This window comes from Gekko japonicus, unplaced genomic scaffold (assembly GCF_001447785.1).
Source record: "Gekko japonicus isolate JY-2015 unplaced genomic scaffold, Gekko_japonicus_V1.1 scaffold547, whole genome shotgun sequence".
Lineage (NCBI taxonomy): Eukaryota > Metazoa > Chordata > Lepidosauria > Squamata > Gekkonidae > Gekko > Gekko japonicus.
Window position 1 is genome coordinate 99,145 of NW_015167551.1, and position 19,241 is coordinate 118,385.

Genomic DNA, 19,241 nt, shown 5'->3' on the forward strand with positions numbered 1-19,241 from the left:
AGGGTTTGGAGGTTGGAGTTTCCAAATTGCCCCTCCCCTCCTGTGATTCCTCACGGGCCTCTGACTTGTTCTCTCTCAAGGGGGAGGAGGACACTGATATGCATAGGAAGAGGAGCCCAAGCGTTCCAAAGTGTCCTCGCCCTCGAGAATAAGGAACCTCCAAGGTAAGTCTAATGTACTTTTCTCATTTAATCTTGAAACATAGAATACTCCTGAGCTCTTTGTGGTTGCTTGCCTGAAATTTAGCAGTATAGCTTGGAAATGCTTACTTCTTTGTAGAAGTCTGCTCTGACAGGAAAACAGAATCAAAGTGGCTTGACTTCCGCTCCCCACTTTCTACTAAGGTATCTGTAATAAAAAAAGAACCAGGGGCTTAAGCCCTTCTTTTTTTCAGGCACTTACAGCAAACAAGGAGCACTTCGGGGCATGTTGGTCTATGAACCCTGGGTCTGAAAGCCACTCAGCAGGTGGAGTGGATGGAAGCTTAACTCCCAAAGAAGAAAAGGCCTGTGATTTTGTTATTGGAGCAAGTCACGTTACGGAAGAATAACATGGCGTGTGTTGTGTGGGGTTGTCATCACAGTATCTGTGGCCTTGAGCAGATGTAATACTTAGCCACAGTTTTTCCCTTAGCCATAGCTAAATAATATATAAGCCAATGTTAAAGATTGACTGCAAACCACTATGTAGAACCATGCTTTGAAGTGAGTTTGCAAGCCAGGGTTTGTGTTCATCACAATCAGATATTTCATTAACACTAAGCAAACCGTTTTTAATAAGGCAATTTCCCCATTTCTCCTTTGGTAGTAAATACTCTCCATGGGTGAGGACTTGTTTCAGCATGGTTTCAGTGTACCTGTAGGCTTTTAAGCAGGCTTAAGGAAACACACAATGCTTAGCACATTTTTATATAGCTATTCAGCTAGAGCTTGCGCAGTGCCACTGAGTTTAAGCACAAGGGCTGCTTTTCATATGGATCAACCCCTGTAGCAAGAAGATTTAAGGAGAGTTTTAGCTGAGTTCTGTGTTTGCAAAGCAAGAAGATTTAAGGAGAGTTTTAGCTGTGTTTGCAGGACTTGCTTCAGAGAGAGTTGGGGTTTTCTTGTCAGACCACAAGAAAATCTGACGTTCTAGAGAGAGATGCTATCTTCCTGATGTTCAGGAGCCATGTTCTCTTTGGCCAAGATCCAGAGAAGCCGGCATTCTGCTAGGAGCCAGGCCTGCAGCAGCTTGTTAAATGCCTACACAGCTAGAAGCTGTTCTGTGATTTCAGGCTGCAAGTAATCCCTGTATCTAAAATGCAGTCAGACAGAGTTAATAGTGCTTAAATCCGATCAGGCCCATATGGAATGCAGTGGGCTCAGCGGTTGAGAATGGCACTCTGGCCTGTGGTCCATTAACCAGAAATAGTCTCAGAATTCTTCTGTGAAAATCGTAGAGGCTGGCCAGATTCTGCCGGTGCAAAGAAGAACCCATGACAAATGTGTTCACCTGCATTTCCCCCTAATTAAAATCTTAGCCACAGTTTTCATCTTTATAGCCACAACAGTCTACCCTATGGACTCTTCAGGCTGATGAATGCAATGGAATAGAACTGACAAAGTGGGGATGCATGAGGGAGTTTGTGGTGGAGATGAAATCCCCCCCCTGTGATCCCTGCTTCCTCCTACAGCTTTCTACCCCCCATGTTCCCCCCCCCCACTTCTTCTGTCGGTCTCCCCCCTTCACTCTACTGCTGCTGCCTTTCTTGCTCGCTTGTGCTAGTTGCCTCTACTACTGCTTACACAGCTCATTCGTCTGCCTGGAGCCATCTCCGTCATTCTCCCTGCCACTGCCTGCTCCTTCTGTCCACTGCCTTGCTCTCCCATGCTGTCTCTCTCTTCCTTTGTCTACTGGTTTACCAGCTTGCCACTTCTTTCCCCATTGCTTTGGTCATCCTTTCACAACTGCCCACCCTACCAAGCACTATGCACTAAATGCAGACCGTGCTTCTCTGTTTTGGTTTCCTTAGTTAACTCCCCCACCCTTTTTATTTGGGACTTTTCTGCAACCTGAGTCTCCATCCCTTCCTCTGTTTGTAGAAAGTTTCCCCTTCTCTGAATATAGCCTTTAAACCATCCACATTTTTGGCCATTTTCATAATTAGATATAATTACTGACTCAACCCACCTGTCTTTCACCACCTTCTTCCAGTGTGTGTGTTGTGAAACATCCACTTTTCGATCGTTCAGTGTTCAAATGCAAAAATTCTTCTTGTCCAGAACTCACCACCTGCTACGTGCATACACGTGTGTGCATTATGTGCTGTCAAGTTGCTTCTGACTTATGGTAACCCTAAGAATTAATGAACTCCAAAACATCCTATCATTGACAGCCTAGTTCAGGTCTTGCAAACTGAGGGCCTTTGTGGCTTCCTTTATCGAGTCAATCCATCTCATGTGAGTTCTTCCTGTTTTCCTACTGCCTTCAATTTTTCCTAGCATTATTCACACACATAACACACACCAGTATAACAGACCCACTACCAAACATTCCCCTTTAAGCATGTCAGTCAGCAGGACAAAGTCTGGAGGTAGTGAGTCCTGGAGGTAGTCCTCAACTCTGTGTCCCAGTGAATTGATCTGGGCTGACTTCAAGGAAGTCAGCTTGAACTCTTTTCAGCTGTCAATTTCTATAACATAAATCAGGAAAGAGAGGAGCCCCAAGCCTTCAGGCCAGGTTTGATGGACTGCCATCCCTACCACAGTGTTAGATTGGTGGAGGCAATGTAGGTCTGTGTATTTGCAACAAGAAGGGGATGGGATTTGGGAATTCAAATAACCAAGGTTGCCGACAGCTACGTGGTGGCCGTGGTGGGTTAGAGAACTGCCTTTGAGTAAGAAATCTCTTGTAAATTGGGTAGGAAATATTTCGTAAATTAGTTCCGGTGATGCAAAAGTTTGTGAATGTAGTTTGAAAAGTTGTGCTGTTGTGAAATTTCAGCTGCCTTTTTCTTTTTTTAAAAAGTTGCTGGTGGTATTTGTTACATCATCCATTGCCAGATGTGGACATCTGTAAGCCCAGCCTTGCATTGCTATTATTGCCCAGCTTAACATTCATGAAATTCTAGGTGCCAAATAAAAACTTGTGTTTTCTTCAGGTATTTCGGATATTGATTTTTCTTCTTCCCAATTCCCTGGCTGCTGTTGCTGTATATGTGTGTGTGTGCGCGCTTAGCTCTTTTTTTGCTTTTCTTCCATCACAGGAAACTGTGGTTTTAGTATGTTAACTGCATATTTTTATTTTTATACTGGAATTTCTTAATTTGGTTGTGCTCTGTCTCAGATGTGTTTTAAAGGAGTATGCAATATGTAATTAAACAGATGCAGCGAAACCTGCCTGCTTTTCCAGATTTGGAGAATAGGGCAGTGCACTTAAAATGTTGGGCTTCGCGCAGCCCCATCAGAGTGGTTTGCAGCCAGGTTTCTGGATTGATAGGAAGAAAGTGCTACTGTGTCATTTCTTTGCCTTTTTAAAAAGCAAAGCACTGCAGAGGATTACTTCCTATCTGCTGTGTTGGGAAGGAAGGTCTGAAGGGGTTGTTTCTGGAAATATTAACCAGTCCCTGGGTTCTTAGTCTCCACTAAGTAAGTGTAGATGGGAACTCTTGACAATTGCTTAACCTTCTTACTTTCAAATGAGATTCCTCTTCTTGACAGCCAGGATCCCAGGGAATTTGTGACTGCTGTGGAAGCATTTCTGCGCTTGGCCTTTCATCCAGAAGAAATGATCTGCCTTCTGTTGTGTGAGCAAGCAGCAGGGTTGCGTGCAAGTTAAAGCTTATTGGCGTGAGATGCCGTAAATCGTATGATGCAGCAATTGTGGGCCTGAATGATTCCCTGCCCCAGAGGCCATTGAAAGCCCCACCATGTAGGAGTGTGGTATAAAAAATGAGTAACATTTTTAAGATGGAGGGGAAGGCATAGGAGCTTAATCTGAGTTAGACTGGCAGTAACTCTCAGTAGTAGATGCTGGCCTTCCTGTAAAGGGGAAGCTGAGAAGAGTTGTCTGTTCCAGGAAGGAAGCCGTTCTCTTCCTCTTCTCTGTGACCAGTATGTGTGGTGAGTGGGAGCAGAACATTGCATCAGACAGCCCTCCCTGGGCCAGCTGTCTAATTTAAGAATCACCAGAGCACCCAGTAACATGTGGGACAATCTTGTATCTCTTTCTCTCACAGAGGACTATTTCATTCAATAGAACGCAGGCATAAATCTGTTAAGATGACACAAACCACATAATTTTCTGGACCTTTCCATTTGGATTGATATTATGGTAACAAGTTGTGTGTCTGATTTTTGGCTTGTGATTGGCTGTTATCTATCTGCCAAGGGCCCATTGATACTTGCCCACCAAGGCTGAGGAAGCACTTCCCTATACTGCAGCCCCATGCTGCTCCAGCAATCTGTTAATGGGTGGAGTGGCATGCTTTGTTTCCATTGACTGGCTGACCTTTGCATTGGAAGGAGTCCCAACATGGTCACCACATATGTGATTCCTTCATACAACACACCCTGGGCAGTGTGGGACTATATCTCAGGGCAAGCAGCTTTCATGGCTTTGCAAATGAGTGTGGAACTACAGGTGCTCAGTGTTAGACTTAAAATAGTTGCTCCTTCCTTTTCTCCCAGAAGGGACTCACAGCAGATTTTAATAATACCTCCCCCCAAAAAAGAGCCCCAATTGAAAAATAGTTTGAAAGTACAATTTTAAATGAAACAAAAAATAGCTAGGTATATCGTGGGCAGGTCCTCCATCCAATAGGCCAGCTTGTCTAAGGCTGCACAGCACAAACTAGAGCTAAGAGTCTTTGGCTTGAGCCCCTCTGGCCAGACCTGAACTTTATGCCTGGAGACAGGAAGAGCAAACAGAAGCACAGCTCAGATGTTGGGCTGACAGCTGAGTTCCTTCCTGTCTGCCAGTGAAACCCAAGCACATGCTGCATGGATGCTGCAAAATTTGTGTGCAGTTCATTGTCTGCAGCCAGGAATTCAATGAGTGAAAGAGCCTGAAGCTTACTTTAGTGTGCCCTTTTCCTTTTTAGGCCCAGTGCTCCTGCCAGTGACTGGAGGAAAAAATGTTGGCTGGCTTACTTTTGAGCACTTAGGCAATATAAGGGAATTTTGTTCTTGGCCTAAAACTCTGATTCACCCTCCAGATGACTGCTGCAGTTTGAAAGAAAGTGGCTGGCCAGCCCCTCCCTGCCTTCCCCTCACTTTAGTTTGCTTGTGGGCGAACTCCTAAATGATCTTCAGTTTAGAAGGCTAATGGCAGGCTTTGTTAGCTGCCTTTGAGGGAGGCAGCTAAGAAAACTCACATGCCTCAATCCTTTTCTTCTGCATCCCTTGGAAAACGAGATCCTGTGGGGAAAGTCATGAACAGGGGCATGATTGTTCCCTTATCTTGGGCAGCTGCTTGCCTTGGCACATGTCTGGGCCTGGTGTGCTGATTTAACTCTTGCCATCACTGGGTTTGTGTTGCTTCAATGGGCTTTGCCTTTGCTTTGTTGGCCTCAGGTAAGCACAGTGGTTGCCTGTTCCTGGTTGGAACAGAAGAGAGATCTCTCTCTTCTAAAGGGAGCCTGCTGTGGCCTCCAGCATCTCTTTAGCATTTGGTGCATTTCATGTGTTACACATAAGCCTCTTTTCCCATGTAAGGTAAATGTAAAGGTTCCCTTGCTCGAAAGTCAATCGAATCTGACTCTAGGGTTGCAGTGCTCATCTCCGTTTCAAAGCCGAAGAGCCAGCGCTGTCCGAAGACATTTCCGTGGTCATGTGGCCGGCATGACTAAACACCAAGGCGCACGGAACTACTTGCAGTTTCTTGCTTTCGAACTGCTAGGTTGGCAGGAGCTGGAACTAGAGACGGGAGTTCACTCCGTCATGCGGCACACTCGGGTCTCGAACTGCTGAACTACCGACCGTCCACAGCCTGCAGTTCAGCGTCTTAACCACTTGAGCCACCGCAGCTCCCATGTAGACCTCTAAAAAGTGGTGGTTTTGAGGTCTTGAACATGAACATTTTTTAAGAAGTTGCTTTCCTTGTTGGGAGTTGGTGGGGGAAAGGAAGCAGTTGAGGAGAGAGGAATGCTGTCTGGCATTCCATTATACCTAGAAGCGGCTGCAAGAGGTGTTGGGGGAAGTTGCTAGATGGGGAGCTGCCCATAATTCATGTAGGAATATTAACAATCATTTGCCAGGTTTCAGGGAGTGGGGAGACCTTGGGATACAAACAGCTGAGGGCTGGTTCTGAGGGCTGGTTCCCACTATGAGTCCTAGCAGCAGCCCAAACCAACACGTCTGTATTTTCATACTACAAGACCAAGGGCTGAACTGGCTTTTGTGATCTCCTGCGCTTCATGCTGATGCAGCACTGGTCTCTTAACCCGTGGCTTAGCCATTGCAAATCTGCTGTAGATCTGGCTCCCTGCATTCTTCTGAAGGTATTCCTTCCTCCCCCCTTCCCACCCCCCACGTGTTAACTTGGGTGCAGGTATAATGCTGCGCCACAATTAATGCCGAAGAAGACTTCAAGAGATCTCTCTCTTCTAAAGGGAGCCTGCTGTGGCCTCTAGCATCTCTTTAGCATTTGGTGCATTTTCATGTGTTACACATAAGCCTCTTTTCCCATGTAGACCTCTAAAAAGCGGTGGTTTTGAGGTCTTGAACATGAACATTTTTTAAGAAGTTGCTTTCCTTGTTGGGAGTTGGTGGGGGAAAGGAAGCAGTTGAGGAGAGAGGAATGCTGTCTGGCATTCCATTATACCTAGAAGCGGCTGCAAGAGGTGTTGGGGGAAGTTGCTAGATGGGGAGCTGCCCATAATTCATGTAGGAATATTAACAATCATTTGCCAGGTTTCAGGGAGTGGGGAGACCTTGGGATACAAACAGCTGAGGGCTGGTTCTGAGGGCTGGTTCCCACTATGAGTCCTAGCAGCAGCCCAAACCAACACGTCTGTATTTTCATACTACAAGACCAAGGGCTGAACTGGCTTTTGTGATCTCCTGCGCTTCATGCTGATGCAGCACTGGTCTCTTAACCGTGGCTTAGCCATTGCAAATCTGCTGTAGATCTGGCTCCCTGCATTCTTCTGAAGGTATTCCTTCCTCCCCCCTTCCCACCCCCCACGTGTTAACTTGGGTGCAGGTATAATGCTGCGCCACAATTAATGCCGAAGAAGACTTCAAGGCTGTTACTGTTGAAGTGGATTTAACCCACCATCATGGTAAACTGACAAGGAAAGGCAGGAGGGAAATTGTATTGGGGGAGCACACTTCAGGAGTGATCTGTGAGGGTCTCTTGGGTGTGTATCAGTTGGCCTCATGCCAGTGGAGCTTTGCACTCATGTGTCACTCTCCTCATAGAAAGGCATAAGTCAAACCTAGCACCTGTGAACAAACAAGGCGGCTGGTGGCTGAAGTGAAGCTATGGGGCTTTAGATCCCCAAAGGCTGAACTCAGTTGTTTATGCGTGTGCATGCAGATGAACATGCTCCTTTAGTGAGTGTTGGGAAGTGGTAATTACTAAAATTAGCATCTGTCTCGTTTCCCAGGGAGCGTGGAGGACCATGCTTTTTGGATCAGAACTGTCACGGACAGGGCACTGATCTTAGTGTCGTTGGTGCTTGCCAGTGTAGCCTGCCAAAATCCCAAGACTATTCTAGCTCGCAGTTCAGAGAAATTGTTGGACTTCTGCCTGGGAGCCCTAGTTTCTGGCATTACCACAGTGAGCCAGGGGAAAGACAGTCACCTGTTCCAGGCTTAAGTCTAACATTTGGCCTCTAATTGGTATATGCTGGCCCTTGTATTAAATCTGTGTACATACTGGCTGCCTCAGCTTCCACCCCGCTCCTTAATGTGTGGTTTGCCTCAACAGGTAGTAAGAGATGACAGACCTGCAGACCCTAGTAGAACGGTTGGAGAAGGCTGTGGGGCGCTTGGAGATGGTGTCCCATGGCCCTGGTGCACACGGCAACTACGGAGGAGGCGCTCAGAACAGTAAGAGACGCCCGCTTAGCGCATTGGCTGTTGGCATGCAGCGGCCAATGGCTAGTCCCCGTCCCCCCCGGGAACCCAACTCCTTGCTTTTTAAAAAAGAAGCAATAGTTCTCAAGTGGCAACAGTCTCCGTTCTCAGATGATTCTGATAACTCCAATGCTTCCTCCAAATTATTGTGGTGGGATGCTTATTGTGAATATTATTTGCAGACGCTTCAGGCCAAGTCCAGCTGCTCTCTCTACACTTCCCCTCCTAGCCTTGTTTTGTTTCCCATTACAGGAGTAGCTGAGTATGTGCAAGCTTTTGACTCTCTCTTGGCTGGTCCAGTAGCTGAATACATGAAGATAAGCATAGAAATTGGTGGCGATGTCCAGAAACATGTAAGCCCCAGGCTTCTTTATTGAAGAGTGTGTGCTTGAAATGCTTAAAAAACCTAGACTGGAGAGTACCACCAAACTGATGCTGAAGACAGACATGGGTTTTTTTAGAGTATGAAGGGACCATCAGTTGCCATGGTATGTCCAGTTGTTGCCCAGTGGTCTTCATTCATAGTGTGTGCAGGCTTTGTTCTGATTTTTTACTTATGGATTTCATCTTTGGACTATAACGACAGTTGAAATGTCACTGATCATATATAGATGTGTGCATCCCAATCCCCTGTTGACTGTTCTCTTAATGTAAAACCATTCCCTGTAACTGTCATGTATACTTTTCTTTCTCTTGAAGGCTGAGATGGTCCACTCAGGTTTGATGACGGAGCGAGCACTCCTGGTAACAGCGTCTCAGTGCCAGCTGGTGCACACGGCAACTACGGAGGAGGCTCTCAGAACAGTAAGAGACGGCTTAGCGCATTGGCTGTTGGCATGCAGCTGCCAATGGCTAGTCTCCCCCCTTCCCCCCCCCCGGAACCCAACTGCTTGCTTTTTAAAAAAGAAGCAACAATTCTCAAGTGGCAACAGTCTTCAGTTCTCAGATGATTCTGATAACTCTAATGCTTCATGCAAATTATTGTGGTGGGATGCTTATTGTGAATATTATTTGCAGACGCTTCAGGCCAAGTCCAGCTGCTCTCTCTACACTTCTCCTCCTAGCCTTGTTTTGTTTCCCATTACAGGAGTAGCTGAGTATGTGCAAGCTTTTGACTCTCTCTTGGCTGGTCCAGTAGCTGAATACATGAAGATAAGCATAGAAATTGGTGGCGATGTCCAGAAACATGTAAGCCCCAGGCTTCTTTATTGAAGAGTGTGTGCTTGAAATGCTTAAAAAACCTAGATTGGAGAGTACCACCAAACTGATGCTGAAGACAGACATGGGTTTTTTTAGAGTATGAAGGGACCATCAGTTGCCATGGTATGTCCAGTTGTTGCCCAGTGGTCTTCATTCATAGTGTGTGCAGGCTTTGTTCTGATTTTTTACTTATGGATTTCATCTTTGGACTATAACGACAGTTGAAATGTCACTGATCATATATAGATGTGTGCATCCCAATCCCCTGTTGACTGTTCTCTTAATGCAAAACCATTCCCTGTAACTGTCATGTATACTTTTCTTTCTCTTGAAGGCTGAGATGGTCCACTCAGGTTTGATGACGGAGCGAGCACTCCTGGTAACAGCGTCTCAATGCCAGCAACCAACAGCAGTAAGTGTGGAGAAACCTGTGGTGTTCAAGGGTAACTGCAAAGTGAGGGGTGGGGGCACTCTTTCTCCTCCGAAGAATGCCTTCAGTGTCATAATACCATCATCTTCAAGCCAAGCATTGTTCTCCAGAATGCCAAAGCCCAGATTTTAAGTCAGTGCTGAGCATGATTTACTAGATAGTATGATATTCATTGGGTCATTAGTCTTAGCCCAGAAAGGTAATTTTTGGATTAGGGAGGGGCAGCTGAGTTTCTGGCTGGGTCACAGGATTCCAGCCCGCACAATATATATCAGCTTGGTTGTGCAGATATTTACTTCTTATGCAGTTCATCTATGCCCCACCTTTCGTCCCAGTGGGAACCCAAACTGGCTTTCAGTATTTTCCCCTTCTCCATTTTATCCTAACAACTTTGTGAGGTAGGTGTGGCTGTGTGACTAGTCCAAGGTCACCTAGCAGCCTTCTGTGGCAGAGTGCGGATTCAAATTTGGGTCTCCTAGGTCCTAGTCTAACACTCTAACCACTGCACAGATACCACCCCTATCCCTTCTGTTTCCCAATTATTTGCTAGCTGGGGTATGCTTTTTATGGATTAAAATTAGAAGCTAAGTGCCCTTAGACCATAAGGGGCATCTTCTTTTAGAGTATTTATGTTCACTTTCCCTTAGAGAAGTGTTGTCCCCTCCCACGCTGCTCCTGTGTGTCTTTGTGAGTCACCATTCTTGGCATGGCTTCCAGTCAGAACAAAAGTCCAGAATACTGGCTCATGCGGAGATGCAGCAGGTAGCCTTTCCTGAGGGCAGGTCCTTCTATTGTATCTCTGTGCTAGGAATGACTGACTGTTTCAACCCCACCTGAAGCAAACATGGGACAGAATTCCTTGCTCTGAGCTTGTGGGAGGAGGGCATAGCAGAGCAGTGACTCATGCACAGATGCAGTGGGTAGCTGCCTTTGTTGGAAACTATTGTGATGCTCTACCTAGAACACCTCACCCTGCAACAGCACTAGAAGTTCTCTGAATCTGAGTGATGTGGTTGATGTTCCACCTCTGGTTTTAAGTCATGGGTGTGGTCCTGTGTGGCATAAGAATCTGTACACCAATAGTATCAGCTCTAAATGGGGGGGGGGGGAGAAACACAGGGAAAGAATATCCGTAAGTATATGGTTAGGCTTAATTTCTGAAATAACTTTCCATTGCAGAACAATTTCTCATCCCTGCTGAAGCCAATCTCAGATCGGATCCAGGTGGTCCAGAGCTTCCGGGAGAAGAACCGTGGCAGCAAACTGTTCAATCACCTCTCGGCAGTTAGTGAGAGCATCCCTGCGCTAGGCTGGGTTGCCATGGTAAGGGTTTGAGAGCTGGGGCCCTTTCCATCCAAGACCCCACATTGTTCAGAGCTGGATTCTCAAAGGGTGAGCCGGCCTCTCCGGCACAAAGAAGCACTAGAGCATACTAGCAGAGAGTGGGGGTTTGCAGCACATGACTCCATACAGTATTCACTTCCCACTGGGTGCACATAGTTTTAAAATGTAGCACTTCCTGGCTACATGCACCCACTGGGAGGTGAATACTGTATGGCCCTATGGGCTGCATACTCTCCCACTCTGGTTTTTGTTGTTCAGTCGCACAGTCGAGTCCGACTCTTTGCGACCCCATGGACAAGATCACGCCAGGCCCTCCTGTCTTCCGCCATCCTCTGAAGTTTGCTCAATTTCATGTTCGTTGCATCTATGACACTGTCTAAACATCTCATCCTTTGCCGTCCCCGTCTTCTTTGACCTTCAATCTTTCCCAGCATCAGGGTCTTCTCCAGGGAGTGCTCCCTTCTCATTGGGTGGCCAAAGTATTTGAGCTTCAGATTCATTATCTGGCCTTCCAGGGAACAGTCAGGGTTGATTTCTTTTAGGATTGACTGATTTGATCTTCTTGCAGTCCGAGGGACTCTCAAGAGTCTTCTCCAGCACCATAGTTCAAAAGAATCTATTCTTCGGCGCTCGGCCTTCCTTATACTCCAACTCTCGCAGCCATACATGACTACTGGGAATACCATTGCTTTGACCATGCAGACTTTTGTTGGCAGGGTGATGTCTCTACTTTTTATCATGCTGTTTAGCTTCGCCATCGCTTTCCTCCCAAGGAGCAGGCGTCTTTTAATTTCATGGCTGCTGTCACAGGCTGCGGTGATCTGGGATCCTATGTTCTATTATTGAGGACTGATGGGACTAACCTTTTTAACAGGATGTTATTCTGTGGATTTAAATCAGTTCAGGTCATTTTCCCCTGGGAACTGTAGTTATGTGAGGGGATCTCCTAGTAGAAGCCTCCAAACTACAATTCCCAGGATTCTTTGTGGGAACAGCCAGCCAGAACCGTTGGTACAAAACCAGTACAGGTTTGCTCTGAACTCATGCGCATAGGCTAGGGTTAGGGTAAAGTTTCAGAATTCATGTTCTGATGTTGCATTCTCTTCTTGTAGTCCCCCAAACCAGGTCCTTATGTGAAGGAGATGACAGATGCAGCCATGTTTTATAGCAATCGTGTCCTCAAGGAATACAAAGACGTGTAAGTTTGGAAGGTGTTTGGCTTTCCTTTAAAAAACAAAACATGAGGCTGGAAATGCCTCAAATTGGTGGGAATGACTATTGGTGTTATGGCCAGGTTGTCTGCTGGGCTTCTGTTCCCAGGGGTTGGAGTTCACTCTTGTAATACCTTTCATAGCCTAGGTAGTGAGTCCCTAACTACAGTGTCAAACTAGAGTTTGCTGTATTTATTTATAGTCTGCCTTTTTTGCTGAGGCTCAAGTCAGATTACAACATTTACCAATGCGATAGGAATAGTATGAGATAATATTGTAATGAGGTTGGTTTACAAAGACATAAGAAATTTGAAAACTGAATTACAGAAATCAGAAAACTGTGCAGTAAACAATAGATGTGTACAGCAACTACAAGCCCTGCCTATTTGTAAAAGCATACCGAACAATTCCAATTTTAATACAGTCATATTCCCTTTATAAAAATGCAAGAAGTCCAGTGGTAGTGGAATACCCTTCTGCTAAGTCTGAAGGTGAAAGAGTTGGATGGTGACAGGGTAGAAACAAATGAATTTGAACAGGACATGTTTGTGTTGGTGGGCTAATGAGTTTCATTGTTGCAGTGGTCGGAATAGTTAAGCTGTACAGAGTCCCATCTGCAAACTAGGGAGTAGGAAATCCAAGGTTTCAGTTTCAGGCAGAGTTTCAGGTATCCCCCCCCCCTTACCTGAACCAATTAGTTTGCCTGGCTTCTCTTTCTCCTAGAGATAAGAAGCATGTAGACTGGGTGAAGGCTTATCTGAGCATCTGGACAGAGCTGCAGGCATACATTAAGGAGCATCACACCACTGGGCTGACCTGGAGCAAAACGGTGAGTGCCAGCTGAACATTGTGGCAGGACATGATAGTGTGTGTGTGTGTCTTCATAGGACCACTCTGTTGCAGCGAGTGCTTATTGAAGTAATTGAAAGCTTGCAGCTTTGCGGAGCTGATAATTGATGTATTTGTTGATAATCCATGAATGTTTCTGCAGTCCAAGTACTGGTTGTTGTGAGTCCTTTATTAGGAAGTGACACATGTGAGTTCTCATAGTAAGCCCAATATATATATAGGAGCGCTCTATGGAGTTGCTTTAGAACACTGGCTTAAATCTGCATATGGGTTATACTTGCATTCCTGGCAACTGTTCTTGTCTATCATTTCCCTTTCCTGAAGCATCTCAAAGAAACCCTTTTGTCCACGAACAATCTTTCCCTATCATTCTGGTTAATCATTCTAGCGTCTCACCTACCCCACCTCCCAATATTCCTGAACCCACAGATTTTTTTTTTTAAACAAGCCATATTTGGTTCTGTGCATTTGGAACCATAGATTGCAGCCCCCTGCTCTAACTCATAAAAGCCTATGCCACAATAAATCTGCTCGCCTTGAATATGCTCCGGGACTCTGTTCTTCGTAATTGTGTGCTATCAAGTTGCAACTGACTCATGGCAATGCCAACACAAAGGGCTTTCAAGGCAAGAAGCAGAGGTGGCTTCCTCTGCATAACAATCTCAGTCTTCTTTGGAGGTCTCTCATCCAGGTACCAACCATGGTCAGCCCTTCTTAGTAGTGATGAAATTGAGCTAGACTGGACTATCAGGCTCCTCTGTTACGCATACTGTTTTGAAATTCCTGGGTTCTCTTTTTTTTCCTTTCCCCCAGGGACCTATAGCAACTGAGGGGGGGTCTCCAACTCCTTCCCCTCCTCCTTGTGGCGGCCCACCACGGTTCTCTGGGCCTCCACCTCCTCCACCTCCTCCACCTACTACCTCCACAAATTCTGGTGGGGATGACCCTACGTCTCGCTCTGCGCTTTTTGCCCAGATCAACCAAGGAGAAGCCATCACTTCTGGTAGGTAATGGGGGGGGGGGTGTAGCAGGGGGAGTGATCTAGACAAGCTTGCTTAGCATATGAATTACAGTCTTCTGAGCTTGGAAAATGTGTAGTTGGTTTCAAACAGTGGTGTTAAGGGAGGTAGCATGTGCAGCTTTGAGTCATTTTTTCAGTCTTGCTGGTGCATTTACACCTGTAGTTTTATCACTGGCCGCTCTGGCTCTGTGGTTTATTCCTGAGGTTCTGCGAGGGAGATGTGTTCACATCTTGTTTCCCAGCTGTTGTTTGTGGCCAGCTCACGCAACTTAGCGACAGAGTTGGGAGTAGACTCAGGGTTGAGTCCCACAGATCCATTTCACTGGCAGAGGTGCTTTCCTCCAGTTGAAGAAAGCTCCTTCTAGTGGATTTGGACATATTTGAACTTTACAAAATGTTGCATCTGTTGCATGTCCAGGTCGCAGCTTGCTTTAAACCCTGGTTCAAGCTAATTCTTTGATTACTGTGGACCCTTAGTTAAAGCCCTCACTGTGTCAGATTGATGTGCCAAACAAGCAAAGATGTGCATGCATGGCTTATGTGAATGCAAAAGGGGTAAGTAAGGAGGTTTTTATCAGAGTCTTGCAGCAATCAGGAATCAACAACAGGCTTTCAATGAAGTTTCAGTTTATTGTTCCAGTATAGGTAAGTGATCCATAAATGTTCAGTGTCAGAACTAATTCAAAAAGCAGGAAAGGGTCAATTATACTTGGTTCAAAGCGGGGTCTCCTGATGGCTCAAAGCCAATCTGGGAAGAAGCCTTTGGGCGCCTAAAACTAACAGGTTCACATTCCAAGGGAAAGCAGTGCAGCAGACACCAAGGTCAAACAGCGATAAAAGGAATACTGAGAATTGAAACCATGCGTACCAGACCTGAAAGAAGACACAAATCAACCACCTCCACCATCCACAATGGCAGCATAACTGACAGTTTTGACTGGTGTGTGTGACAGGGTGGCAACTGCACAGTTAGAAGGCATAATGTTAATATAGGTGGAAGGAATTTGAGTTCTGGGAACTGTAGTGGTTGAGGGAGTGGGGAAGCTTGATTCTGTGGGATCAGAGAGTGGGGGGGTGATGCTCCAAATTTTATATTGCCTCCAGCTCTAGAGGGGTGGAGCAATGTGGGAGGGGGGATGCTTGCTGTGTGTTCTAGGAACGAAAGAACTGCAAACCCCCCAGCAGTGTTAAGGAGCTGCTGCCATAAGCCAATTAGCTCTTTTTCCTCCTCCTGTTGTCCTTTGAGAGATCTATTAATTAGGGGGAGTCCTGTGCTTGGGCAACAAATGCAGCTGCCGTGTCTGTTTTCAGAACGTGCAGAGGGTTCAGCTGGGAACTTGTCTTTTACACTACAGTGCAGTCAGTGGGCCCTAGAATTGCTACTCATTCCCTCTGGGTGCAAATGGAACATCTGCTGAACTGTTTGGACCTTGAGCCTGCTTCTAAAAACTTCATCTGTGTGAAAACTTGAGCAGCTAGTTCTGCAGATATTCCATTTGTTCCCAGAGGGAATGAGTAGCAATTCGAGTGCACTAAAAGTTGAAGCACAATGCCCATAAAATGACCAAAGAAATACATGGATAAATTGTATTGGATCCTATAATATGCCATTTGGAGCATTAGCTCTCTTCCTGGATGTAAGGGAAGGCTGTGGTACGAATGAGACTATTTGGGGAGCATTCCATCAGTAGTATAGCCAGCTTTTAAATCTTAAGAAATAGGTGGCAATTTCAAATTTTTAAATTCAGGCTCTTCAGGTGACATTATTCCTAGGAGTTGTGAGTGTAGTATTCCAAGAAAGGTAACTTCAACATAAAATTTTGCATTTGCTTGAACACGATTGAAAACCACCCTTTATTTTTTTCCCCTTAAATATTTCAGTTGAAGTATATATTGCTATTGGAATATAACATTCTCATGGGGCATCCTGTAAGTTTTGTTGATAAACAGAAGTCAGAATAAACTTGCTAAATCAGATCTCACTAGAACGCTTTCTGGGAAACTTTAAATTGGATTTTTTTCTGGGAAACCTACATTGCTGGCTGTTCCTTGATGCTTCCTGTAATAGCCCTCTGGATGGCTGCCTGGTTCAGCAAAAAAAACAGCAGGAGCTGGACACACCTTTATTTTCTGTGGCTGTCCCTCCTTTTTTGTTTAAATCTGTCTTTTTGCATATCTGGTTTATGCAGCCCCTTAACTAAAATAGCACCCACACTTCCAACATAGTGGAATGCCATATAAGGCCTGTCCTAGGTCTTTAGAAAACGTGTGCATTAGTGGGTGGTTGGGATGTTTACACTACCTGTTTTGAATTTTATATTGTTTTTAAACAAAAAACAATTGTACTAGTAATGCCTTTTTAAACTAGCTTGAGCCTGCCAGGCAACACCGCTTATAAAGTTTCAAGCAGGAAAAAGCTGCAGACTTCATTGAGAGCATACAAATTCTTAAGGACCTGTCTTGGGCAGTTCTACAGTGAAATTGGCAATGGAAAGCTCTTATGCGGGGAGAAGCTGCAACACAGTTTCTTCCCTTTATTCCTCAGGTAACACCAGAAGGCCCAGCCATGTGAGGGTTTCTGGGGAATGTGCAGGCATGAAGCAGGATTTCCACTGTAAGGGCTGGATTCCTACAGAGAGTGTCGGCTTTGCTGTCCAGCACTTTTAAGATCCAGTCCTGGAAGCTCATGGCAATATGTTTCCTAGGTTTGAAGCATGTGCCTGATGACATGAAGACTCACAAGAACCCAGCGCTGAAGAATCCAGGTGGCCCAGTGAGGACAGGACCAAAACCCTTCACAGCTCCAAAGCCTTCCTCTGCTATCAGTCCCTCCCAGAAACAGCCCCTAAGGAAGGACCCTCCTGTCCTGGAGCTGGAAGGCAAAAAATGGAGAGTGGTGAGTGATCTGCGGAGGCCTTGGCATCTAGCCCTCCTGGCAATTTAGATAGGTTGTGGGTGCACATCTAGTGATCTCTCAGAAGCATGAGTTGCAGCTGCAAAATAGGCTTCTAGTTGATGGCACACCCTACAATGTCTGGCCGATTCTTTCCCCCACAATGTGTGGCAGCAGCAATAATCTTGCATGCATTCTCAATTTACATAATGCATATGTGAAGCAGAATCCAGCTTGTCTTTGTGCAGAACTTTGGTGTGTTCAGTACAGGGTTGGGTGCAACCCTCTGCCTCTTCTTTCCTGGCTCTCAGGTATATATATATTCTCAGGCTTCTGTGTTGGTCTCGTTTAAGGCCTGAACCCTTTCGCCACTGGTCGGTCTCCCATGAAGTTGACCTTGCCCAGCAGGAAGGCCTTCAGATATGTGGAGGCATTTGCATGAATGCTTTGAGTTCATGATTTTGGGTGACGGAGGGGACTGCACAGCGAAATGGGCTTGGGGGGGGAGATCAACTAAAGAGATGTGGCTGAAGTGTGGGGTGTGGAATGGGAAAAGGGCCAAGGCTTATAACCAGTGTGTGTGCACGCGCTTGTGCTTTTTGAATGATAGGCAGTTTGCTTGCCCTTTGATGACGAGGGAGGGAGGGGTCTGTCTTGGTACAAACCTTTTGTGATGTATCTGCGATTATTAGTTGTCTCCTGAGGGATGTGACAATGAGCAGCCTCCTTCCCTTCCCTGCTTTAGGAAAACCATGAGGGTGCCTCCAACTTGGTAATCAGTGACACTGAACTGAAGCAGGTGGCCTACGTCTATAAGTGCATGAACAGTACACTCCGTGTCAAAGGCAAGATCAACTCCATCACGCTGGGTAGGTTCCCTATCAGCTTGTAAACTGGTGTATGAGGTAGGAAGGGGGAAGGATGTGTGCTGCTTGAGGGCAGACAGGCAGGCGCTCCAGAGTCCCTTCTCTAGGGGAACAAGGGGAAGTGCACAATAGCAAGTTCCTCTCATATATCCTGAACCTGGTGGGCTGGTTTCTACATATGTGCACCACTGACAAAAAAGGGTTACCCACTTGATGGGTGAGAAGCAACTAAAAGTATCCAGCCCCTTTTGCTACATTTTGATAAAGTCTTGACCTCAACGTTCGGAATTAGTGTACGTGGTGTTTCTTATTTGGATTGGAAGTAGGGTTGCCAACTTCAGATTGCTAAATCCTAGGCATTTTGGTATGATGCCTTGAGAAGGCACAGTTTGGGGAGGGAGTTCTATGGGGTCCGATGCCATAGAGTTTGTCCGCCAAAGCCACCATTTCCTCCAGGGGAGCTGATCTCTGTAGTCTGGAAATCAGTTACAATTCTTGGGAGAACTCCAAGCCCCACTTGGAGGGCTGGCCACCCTCCTTGGAAGGAAGACACAGCACAAACATAGTAATCCACCTTGAATCCCAGTGGGAAAGACAAACTATAAATAATGTAGAACAAAGTTTAAGTCCAGTGGCACCTTTAAGACCAACAACATTTTATGCAAGGTATGAGCTTTCGTGTGGCCGTGGAAAGAATCTTCTGAAAAACAATACAAGAATTCGTGGGCACTCAGTGAAATTGCTGAGCAGTCGGGTTAGAACAGATAAAAGGAAGTACTACTTCACCCAAAGAGTGACTAACAGATGGAATTCACTGCCACAGGAGGTGGTGGCGGCTACAAGCACGGACGGCGTCAAGAGGGTACTGGATAAGCATATGGAGCAGAGGTATATTAGCCACAAGGGATAGATAGGAACTCTGGGTCTGGGGCAAGTGATGCTCTGTATTCTTGGGGGGGGGGCAACAGTGGGAGGGCCTCTAGTGTCCTGGCCCCACTGATGGACCTCCTGATGGCACCTGGTATTTTTGGCCACTGTGTGACAGTGTTGGACTGGATGGGCCATTGGCCTGATCCAACATTGGCTTCTCTTATGTTCTTAAGTGTGCTTGCACACAAAAACTTATACCTTGAATAAAATTTTGTTGGTCTTAAAGGTGTCATTGGACTAAAACTTTGTTCTGCTGCTTCAGACCAACACGGCTACCCACCTGAATCTATAAATAATGTAAACAAACATTGCCTTACAAGACTCCAACAGGAAGCTTTAGTAGAAAAAAACAGATCTGTGCTCCCTGGAAGCTTTTAGGGGCCAACTAGATGTTCTGGCAGCCATGGATTTGACCTGTGGCAGCCAAAGCCATTTTA

At 45.9% G+C, this 19,241-nt stretch overlaps 1 protein-coding gene across 2 annotated transcripts in view; it reads left to right on the forward strand.

Moving 5' to 3' along the window:
- The window catches only part of CAP1 (CAP, adenylate cyclase-associated protein 1 (yeast)), a 30,939-nt gene that overhangs the window by 7,914 nt on the left and 3,784 nt on the right, over positions 1–19,241 (forward strand). Inside the window, exons 2-10 of one of the 2 annotated variants that reach the window (XM_015413683.1) lie at positions 7,912–8,033; positions 8,313–8,413; positions 9,595–9,672; positions 10,870–11,013; positions 12,147–12,232; positions 12,969–13,074; positions 13,908–14,097; positions 16,821–17,011; positions 17,754–17,877. In XM_015413683.1, the coding sequence (XP_015269169.1) occupies positions 7,922–8,033; positions 8,313–8,413; positions 9,595–9,672; positions 10,870–11,013; positions 12,147–12,232; positions 12,969–13,074; positions 13,908–14,097; positions 16,821–17,011; positions 17,754–17,877 (1,132 nt within the window). In that variant the 5' untranslated portion in view covers positions 7,912–7,921. Of the gene's footprint in view, positions 1–7,911; positions 8,034–8,312; positions 8,414–8,831; positions 8,865–9,147; positions 9,249–9,594; positions 9,673–10,869; positions 11,014–12,146; positions 12,233–12,968; positions 13,075–13,907; positions 14,098–16,820; positions 17,012–17,753; positions 17,878–19,241 lie in introns of those variants that run through there. The other variant, XM_015413682.1, reaches the window with a different exon arrangement.